Here is a 10,383-nt window from a genome sequence, read left to right as displayed (position 1 = left end):
GGGAGGGGAGGAACATGCCAGCGGTTTCAGAACAGCTGAAAGAAGGCCTAAACAAGGCACTTTCACCTCCTCACCATCTACACAAAAACCTGCCTCCTCTCGCTAAAAACCAAACCTCAGTCCCTGTGTGACCTGTGGCCACCCCGATAGAGGGACACTGTGCGTCCAGCAAGTGGAACAAGCAGGCTTGGTCACTGAGTTACAGAGTGCATGAAGCCCTGCTCCTCATTTTCAGAGGCTCCACAATGCCAACGCAGTGAAATAAGACCCCGCTCAGGTGAAAAATCCCCGAAACAAAGAAGTGGAGATGCTCAGCACTGGAGTGAGTGTACATGGGGTTAGTGCTTGAGCTGAAGCTCATTCAGAGACTCACAGGGGTGTCTCTGTGTTACACAGAGCTTAATAAAGCTACTGTCAGCACTGTGGGTGTGGGGGGGGGTGTGGGGGGGGTGTGGGGGGGTCAGCACACGGCCAGCACGGGCAGAGCACCTGCTTATTCATATTACCTCATGTTAATCCTCCGTGTTATTCAGAATCAAAGCCCAGGTGAGAGGCAAAAGAGGACTGCTACAGTTTTACATTTCAGTACACTTCATTACTCTGTAACATCTAAGTCCAACAGCTAAACATCCTTCTATTCTTATGAGCTGATTAATTACGAATGATTATCACTCGGTTCATCTTCATTTAGCATCCTGCACAAAAGGTTACCCTTCAGTAAAGGCATGCTGGAATGTCTTCTGAGTAAGTCAAACTACAGAGGAGCTGGTCGGACACACAGTCTCACCGTCTGCCTAGAACACCTGGTACATCATTTCTGTTTCAATTACTTATTGATTTTATTTTCCAGAATACTTCAACTGAATTCTAGCATTAGATACATGGTTTGAATGATGGCATGGTAAATGAATGATAATATTTCTGTGAACAGTCATATGCCCTGTTGTTTTGGGTATATATGGGTCAGACAGGTGACAGCATGCACAGATTCCTCACTTGTAGCTAACCATGGAGGATCAGCTCTCTCATACCCCACCATACACACACAAAAACACACACCACTGTACATATGCACACCACACAGATGCACAACTACTACACATTCACACTCAGACGCACACGCACACACACACATACACATATACACACGCACACACACACACACACACGTTGAGAAGCACACACACGTTGAGAAGCACGCACACGTTGAGAAGCACGCACACGTACACATGCGTGCGCACACACACGTTGAGAAGCACACACACACAGGTACACATGCGTGCGCACACACACATTGAGAAGCACACACACGTTGAGAAGCACGCACACGTACACATGCGTGCGCACACACACGTTGAGAAGCACACACACGTACACACGCGTGCGCACACACACGTTGAGAAGCACACACACGTTGAGAAGCACACACACGTACACATGCGTGCGCACACACACGTTGAGAAGCACACACACAAACACACACACACGTACACATGCGTGCGCACACACACATTGAGAAGCAGACACACGTTGAGAAGCACACACACGTACACACACGCATGCGCGCACATACAGTGAACAGTCTCTCTCTGCGTCTGTCATGCCCTCCACTAAAGGGCAGCATTCCGAGGTCTAAGCCCGCTCCAGCACTGTGTGCTGTCCTGCCTGGGGTGAGCATTAGCACGTAGACCCTCCTCTCCCCATAATAACCCAGGAAAGAGGCACCGTCCACCTGTGTCACAATCAGTCCCTGTGTCACCTCAAACAGCAGCCACCATCAGGCCTCTGTGACACTTTCCAGGGATCTCTGTCGGAAAAGACAACAGGACACAGCTCCGCGGGCAGCTAATCCAGGATCAACACCTGATAGTGAAAGCAACCTCCCACCGAAAACCCATGACCAGCTACACATGGCGCAGGCGACCGGTCCTGACCAGTTCTACAAGCCCAAGGTGATCAGGGGCTCCAGCACCAGCGCAGGAAGTCCGGCTTGGCGACTTCCTCTTCCAGAACCGGATTTCAGGATCAGTAAAAGAATTTCCTGGCATGCACCAGAGAAGGAGAGCTGGTGTAACTTAAGATGTCGACAGCACAAAGGCCTTGGCTATCAGCTTTTAGCGGATGATGCATGGTGACCCCCACAGTGCACTGCACTCTCCATAGGCCCTGCTGTCGGACTGATTTCACTCAGAAAGTGTTCGCTGGGCACTGAGCACGTATGACAGCCTGATGAAGCAGGCCGGGAACACACCTGAGAGAGGCAGGAGGAGAGGAGCCATCACTCAGAGACAGGGGGAGACAGAGGGAGACAGGAGGAGACAGGAGGGGAGAGAGAGGAAATGGTGAAGACAGGCAGTGTAAAAGGAGAAAAGAGGGAGAGGGAAAGAGTCACACTGGGAATAGAGAGGAAGAGGAGGGAGAGACAGAGAGAGAGAGAGAGAGAGAGAGAGAGAGAGACAGAGACAGAGACAGGGGGAGACAGACAGAGAGAGACAGAGAGAGAGGGGCCCTCCTGTCAGTTACCCTAACCCCTGAGAGTGCTCGTAATGACAGCATGGCACAGCTATGACAGTCACACCCCACGAGGCTAACAGTGGCACCCAGGATTCTCCCAGTCCGCCACGCCACCGTTAATCGGAAAACATTTCCAGCACCTTTAAATACACCCGGCTGCTCGGCTGGCCCTTTCCGGAAAGAGCCGTGCCGTCTGATCTCCTCAGCGAGGGAGCTCAGCGCTGCTGCGGAACAGCTGTCGGACCCAGGCCTGACCGCTATGACCGGGCTGACGTCACCCACTCCGCAAACACAACGATGAAAACATCCGCACCATCCGAGCCGCCCGATCGGGGCGGCCGGCGGGCCCCACCGAGCCGAACAGCCCGTTTCAGAGAGAAACCGCCGGGAGAGAGAGAGGAGAAGTGGCCGGTTCGCTCTGAGAGAGACGGGCTGAGCCTGTAGCCCTGGCACTCAGCTCAGATTACAGCGCAGAAAACTGCAGAAAACAGCATGTGGCACATGTCACAGTTTGAATGAAAATATATTTAAAAAGCTAATCCTTGCATAAAACCCACATTACAAGTTACTGAAGAACACAGTCTGAGATGACAGGAAAGCACAGAGACAAAAAGAGACATCTTGTATCCAAATGCCGCAGGAAGCACAGTCCCCAGTCACGCCCAAAATGCAAATGTTAGCTTTTCTCTGGACTCGAGTCAACAAACCAAGAAATAATGGGCACTTTTCTTTTGGAAAAAGAATAACACAGCCATATCAGTGATATAACCACAAGAAATGCTGGAATTAATTGGTTCAGACTGGGCCCATTTAATGCCTTTCACCATGGTGTCATTCTAATATTTTTTTCACTCCAACATTATATCATTCTGACATTCTACCATTCTATGATTGTAACACTGAGACTTTCTAACATTTTCATTCTACCATTCTGTCATTCTCAGATTCTCGCTGAAGCGCATGCACTCTCTTTTCCGATGTTGAATGGAGGGACAGTAATCGTGCCGCACGAGGTGTGTGGGGGGGTGTGGGGGAGGAAGCATTTCACCAGCGCACGCATCCAGAACAGACCTGCTGACTATACACTCAGCTTGCCAGGTCCTTGAGACGAAAATAACCAAAGGCCCAATCAAAAACAGACAAAAATAGCCAAGAAGCACACTGAAAAATAGCCCCACATATTGCCCCAAAACCAAACTTTAAATCTTATTTGGCTAATTTTATGTCAGATTCTCTTAATTGCAGTTTTCCACTGATCAGACAGTGACTGTACACGTGAGCAACAATGACAGTGATCCAGTTAAAACTGCACGGCAGCCAAAACCACCTGGGTTTACCTGTTTAAGTTTGAAGTTCAGTGGCATCGCCACAGTCAAGAGAAGAAATCTATACAGCACATTTAACAAAAAAGAAAAATGCGGTTCATCCAGTTTTTCCTGGGAACACCTGATCTGAATTTCACGTTTTTCAAGGGTGAGGAAAGTAGTTACCTGCATCAAATCAAACAAATTATTGTTATAATGAGTCAGCTGATCAAACATCCGGATGTAAAATGCACCACCTGACGGAGTGAGTGAGAGAGAGATCTGCGCAGACACAGGCAGAATGAGAGATCTGCGCATAATGACTGCAAGATCTGCGCAGGCACAGACAGAGTGACTGCAAGATCTGCGCAAAATGAGCGTTAGGTCTGTACACGGCCAATTTAAGATCCACACAGCGCAAGTCTGAGATCTCTGGAGGGAGAGCACGACACTGCACAGGATGAGTGCGGGACGGTACAGGACACGTTTGACGTCTGCGCAGATTTGCGCAGAGCCAGTGGTGATTCTGCGCAGACAGCAGGAACACGACACCTGCCGCAGACTGTAAGACAATGTCAACGCGGCCTTCCTCTTCCCATAACCCAGTTTCATTCAGGATCTGCTGCCAAAGGAAGAAACAAGAAGTGTGACAAAAGTCTGAGAAGGACATGGGCTGGCAGCCGTTGCTGGGCAGAGACTTATCCTGCTCACTGCAATGCCCCCTTCCAGGACCCTGTGATTTTAAGGTGTTAATTAACCGTCTGGAACTACACCAACAAGCTGCCTCATACACTAATCACAGCGGTCTGCATCCCTTCAACTGACAATGTTTCAGTATTAAGGCACTAACTGGTACTAACGGTGTGGGTCGCAGCGATTTAATATCATTCTGAAACCTCTGAGCTGGAGAGCAGTGCACACCCCTGCGGTGGTGTGTTCTCACGGAAACCAAAAGCGAGATGGCGAGATTTCGGAGAGAGTTTCCTGTGGGGTGCATCCCTGCAGCGCGCCCTGCTCAGTTCGGGGGAAGACGCTTGTTTGTCGAAACGCTAAACAAACTAAACACACAAAGCCATCAAACATGAAGAAATTCACGTTCGCAGCGGTGCTCAGACATCCCACAGTGACACCCCCTCACAGTATCAAAGCTAACGTGGAACAGGACAAAGAGGGGAACTTATGAGTGAAACACGCTCATGACTAACGATCTCAAAAACAGTTTTTTAATTAGTTAAACAATGAAGGGGATATAATACCAGGACCTCACAGAAAGCACTGATCTGAGATCAGCAGGGAGCGAGGGAACCGCTGACCGTCTGAGCGTTCACCACAGCCAAACCCAGCAGACGCTGAACCGCACCAGAGAGCTGTCAGAGTGACACAGCTGTCAGGACACCTGGCCGCGACGTGCGGGGGTAACAGGGATCAAACACCACAGGTAACACAGCGAAAATGCATGGATGACTCAAAGCAACATACACCTCATCTCACAAAACAAGGAAAGCCACCTCACACGCACCGTTCTCTCATGACACACTTCCAGCACGTGGTCACAGTGCTTCTGAAGGCTTCATATAAAAATGCACCGCAGGGGGTTCCAGGCGCTGTGGCCTTATGAGGGTGTAGCTCTTCCCTGTATGCACAGCTCAGCAGCTCCACACACTGTCCTGAATCACCTGTGCACCTGCGCACCTGCGCACCTGTGGAGCGGAGCACAGGGAAAGCACCCGGCCGCATACATACTCTTTGTTTTCTGGGACTTAAAAAAGCACAATAATGTACTCGCTTCGATCTGTCATTCAAAAGTGACAGACAGCGCAAGCCCCTCCCCTTTTACTGCCTGCCTCACAATCAATATGCTCAGATAACAAATCCTCTGCAAGCCGATTAAATGAAGGCATGGAGTTAAGTATTCCTTTGAAAGACTCTTACAGCAAAGAGCCTTTCTGTGGTGTACACGCGTTAGTTTTGCTTATCCTCTCAGCATTGAACACCAGTGCGTCACCCTGAGTGACTCTGTGCGTTTGAGAGGAAGCGGGGTGACACCACAGGCCCATATTCTCTATTCTGCACGCATTTGTTTTTAAACCCCATTAATATCCATATTCAACAGGCAGCAGCATTTACAGCAACCAAAAACAAAACATTACCTGGACATTACCCCCACAAAAACTAGAGGTGTCAGTGAAAAAGGGCCTACACATATTTTTTGTTGTTGATTTATTTTAAAATAATTTTTAATCCAACAACAGCTGCTCTCCATAACGGAGAATGGTGTCTTCCACACTGCCTGCCCCCATCTGTGCTCATGCACCAACCCACAGACCAAAACTGCCTGCTTACCCTAACCTCTGAGAGTGCTCGTAATGACAGCACAGCACAGCACAGCGCTGACAGTCACACACAACGCAAAACTCGGCTTTCATAAAAGAACTGCTGCAGGGAAGCTCTGATGATGAAGCCATGTTATCTGGACTCTGCTGCACAGTGCTGAGCCCCCCCCCCCCCCCCCATAAGAGCACATATCAGAGGGTCAGGTATCCTCACACTGAGTCCAAAGGCGACATTGCCGGCCAATTGCAATGTTCCCATTTTCCCTCTGGGAACTGAACCCACGACCTTTCACTTACAGGACAGATCCTATCCCCATCTGCTGAGAGGAAAATTCCAGCATCATTCCCTCCACAGCTAAGCCTGCTTCACTGGGAAACAAGGAAGTGCTAAAGGTTTAGCGGAAGAGACTGAATATCCCTAAGACTTAAGGGGCATTCAATCAAATCACCACAGTGCCCTGACCTTTCAGCAAGTACTATTTTTTCTTGATTCTCACAAAACACTTTCTAAGAAAAATGACAAATAGCAGTAATAACACATTCAAAAGCATTGCATAAACATTCTTAATCCCTCATGCCAACTGACCCAAGCTCTTCCGCAGGGTGCAGCGTCCTCATACACATTGTGTCATTACCACGACATATTAAATCAGAGCGTTATGACAACATCCTTTATGACATGGAAAAGATATCCTTATGACAGTCAACGGAATGTCAACTGGAATAAGTGGATAAGAATGATTACATAAAGCTTATGAAGGCTTTACATAATTCCCATGAAGGACCCTTGACAGAAAGTGCTACCAAAAATTCTTCATTCATTTCAGGATCCTCCGGCCTTGTCGCGGTGCCTGACTGTGCTACACACTGATATTAGCCGCTGCAGAGTAGCAGGTGGTGCAGAGGTTGCCTGCACACTTCCTCTGCCTTTCACAGAGCGTTAACCCATTCCCTGCAGAGCCACAATGCTGCATCTGCGGTGTGAGCTGGCGAAAGCCAGAACGCTCTGTTGAAGGAGTCTGTGTGCCACGCAGACTGTACAGATCAAAGGACTTCCACCCTCTCTGACCGCTGCCATGGTGCTTCAGATGCCTCAGATGTGACATCAGAACTCAAACGTAGGAGCGGAACAGCGAGCGGTCAGAGGGTCCCGAACAGCGCCCCCTGAGGGCCAGAGGGCAGGTGTGTTTGGGCCTTACGTCACAGAGAGCCAGGGAGGAGCAGTGCTGTCTGGAGGCTTTGATGGAGGTCTGTCTGACATTTAGACATTGACATTGGCTTTACATCAGTTTTGCATCAGTGATGTGCTTGGGGGAAGCCTTTCCCAGGGACACCTACATGCTACGCACACATCCGACATCATTCCAATGACTGTTTTTACAGCAGAATCTGTGTTCTAGAGTGGACACGTGTACACCAGCAGGATTCAAACCCATGTCCGACAGGTGAGGTCCCTCCCTCCGGTGGTCTCTGCTTTGGGCAGCGACAGGCCTGCCACAGTGCTAACACTCAGCAGAGCACAGACAGACAGAGGTCACAGTCTGAACACATCAGCAGCGGTCCTACGCCACACTCATGGCTTTCTAAGCATCGCCTGTCCTGGAGACCAGACTGCCACTCCCACCCCGTCTGCGTGTCTGAGCTACAGCAACTCTTTCACCAGCACGTTCACTCCACGTTACCATGGGACGCAGAAAACACCGTTTTCTCATTATCTGAATATCTCATTATCTCATTAACACTGTGTGACACTGAATAACACTTGCTTCGGTATGCCTCATGGCGAGTCCACAACACTGTAAGGCTAGCAGGCACAGCTGATTATCTCAGCGCTGCACAAAGCCTTCGCCCTGCTCGCCACCTCCAAAGCAAGGCCACGCATTTCAGGTACATCCACCTGCCGACATCAAAGGGCCTCAGATCTTTCCCGCGAATCACCACACAGAGGCACTTTGATCTTGGGAATGCACTTCAGCATAGTGTCTCAAATGCAAACAAAAACTGAAATCATTCTCCAGCTGCTTCTTCCCCTCAAAAATGGTGCAACAATCTGATGGACATTTTCGTTTTTTTAAAACGTGAATTTCCTTTCGTTATCGCCGTTACAGGCGCAGAATGTTGACGTTTCATGACTCGCTGAACCCTCAGCACGGTTGTCCCGCTCCATCCCCATGGCGACCGCCGGCTGAAGCGCGAGGGGGTTCCTCCCGCACGCCCTGCACGGGTCTCACCCTCCAAATCCCACCGGGCTTCCCTCTGTACACTGCCGGTAGGGAAAAAAAACGAAAGGGACGAAAAAACCACTTCGGTTTTTTTGTGCAAGAACTCTTAACGTGAGCAAAATTGTGAGTGTGCTTCTGTTCACCAACTTGCAAGTCATACCGTTGCAGCAGACAACCCCCCCCCCCCCCTCCATGGAAAAAAAGGAAAAAAAGAAGAGTTCCCCGCGCAGCCTCGGGATCACCGATCGCTGATGCACTGGGAATGATGACGGGGAGACCCCGGCGGAGACGCGCACAGCACATCCCCGATCCAATGTTCCATGACCCGGTCATACTTGTTGCTGTAAAGACAGTCGTCCAGGGCCGCATATTCCGAAATCATCGGACAGCGCGGTCCAGCAGTTCACAGACACACACAAACACAATGTCTGCATTTATAGCAAGATGTGGCGCTTGATCTCTTATCTGTGTGTGTGTGTGTGTGTGTGTGTGTGTGTGTGTGTGTGTGTGTGTGTGTGTGTGTTGGGCATTCCTTGCGTGACATTACACATCAGTGCATATGGAAAGGTTTGCAAAAAACGATAACTGCAGACGGCTACGTAGACACAGTTTTCGACAAGTAGCCCGTGTTCTAGAAAGATCAGGTGCTCACCAGTAGATCGTTCTTTCTCACAGAAATGTAGTGGAGAGGCACAATGCATGCGAATCGGTGCTTACCTGTACTTGCGGAAACAATCGCGCCGTCTGAAGCTGCATTCGCCTGATCATTCGGATAGCTGCTCCCTAATCCCACTACCGCACAAATTAAGAGTCCACGTAGCACCACGAGAGCCACAGCCCGGCAGAAGGAAGTCATCGTGAGAAATGTCTGGAAATCCTTTCCACGTCGGAGGAAGAAAACAAAATAAATTTATGCCAAGCAACGTCTTACGAACGCAGATTCTGCCGGTTACAGAAGCACTACGTGTCCATCGATTGCGGTCTGGCCAGGACAACTAGCAAGAATGACTCGAATCACAAGATTGGAACGTCGGACACAACTGTTGTTGCATAAAAATACACAGTTTAAATATTCGCGATATTTTGAAAATACCAATGCACATTAGTACGAAAATATAACTATGTGAATATAGACTACTGATAAAACGATCCTAAAAGAGTTTGATCAATGTAAACACCTTAAATCTCTACAAAAATATAGCTAGCTTTATACGTTCTGTCCATGAGTCCGGAAAGATCAAAGATAATTTAAGACTTTAAAATCTCATCATTCATCGTCACAACAGTGGCGTACTTATCACTCCAAAATAGGACGTGAAGCAATTTCCTTCATACCGCGGATTTAGACTAGCTAGAGTCAGGCAAACCGGTTTGAAGCTCACTCAATTTCCAAAGAAAAAGTGCAAAATATTTTGGAATTCCCAGTCTAAAAAAAAAATAAAAATAATATTCGAAACAAAGAAATGTAGACGCTTGCTGCCAGGAAATTGTGTATCCAAGCTGGTTTAAAGTGCAATATTTCGATCCTTACGATTGAATTAAGACAAAACAGTCTCTGTACTTCCACATACAGTATGCAAACATTGGAGATGTTTTTAGCATATTGAGCACGCAGTATGGCATAGGTCCGCCTCCTCAAATGAAAGTGTCGGTGCCTCTGCAAGAGCGAGGAGTTAGCTAACGTTGCCAGCTAAGCTAGTGATCTGCCAGCTCGGTGCTTGTTTCGCCGGGGCTCGTCCGAACTTTTCGAACCGCGAACCGTCCACGGGCAGTCATCCAAAGGTCTCACCCACTTTTAAGGTGGAAAAAGTTAGCTAAATGTCAGGTCTTCATGTCTCCGTGTGACACATCGGTCCCTCTGCCGTCTCAGCTGCGCGGCGCCTGATGCGGAGCTAAAAGTGTGGGGCGGAAGTCGGTATGCAAATCGCCTGACATCAGCGACAGCAAATTTATTCTACACCCCTTTACTTGCGATAATGGCCGGTTGTGCGTGAAACGCTAACATGTGTT

At 48.9% G+C, this 10,383-nt stretch overlaps 1 protein-coding gene across 1 annotated transcript in view; it reads right to left on the bottom strand.

Moving 5' to 3' along the window:
• stim2b (stromal interaction molecule 2b) overlaps window positions 1-9,588 on the bottom strand; it is a 41,672-nt gene extending 32,084 nt beyond the window's left edge. The window contains exon 1 of the mRNA XM_036551603.1: window positions 9,091-9,588. Within this exon, the coding sequence (XP_036407496.1) occupies window positions 9,091-9,229 (139 nt within the window). The 5' untranslated portion in view covers window positions 9,230-9,588. The remainder of the gene's footprint in view (window positions 1-9,090) is intronic.
• Between the last annotated feature and the right edge of the window lie 795 nt (window positions 9,589-10,383).

Source organism: Megalops cyprinoides, chromosome 18 (genome assembly GCF_013368585.1).
Source record: "Megalops cyprinoides isolate fMegCyp1 chromosome 18, fMegCyp1.pri, whole genome shotgun sequence".
NCBI lineage: Eukaryota > Metazoa > Chordata > Actinopteri > Elopiformes > Megalopidae > Megalops > Megalops cyprinoides.
The sequence above is the reverse complement of the archived record's forward strand: the minus strand, read 5'-3'. Positions and strand labels throughout refer to the sequence as shown.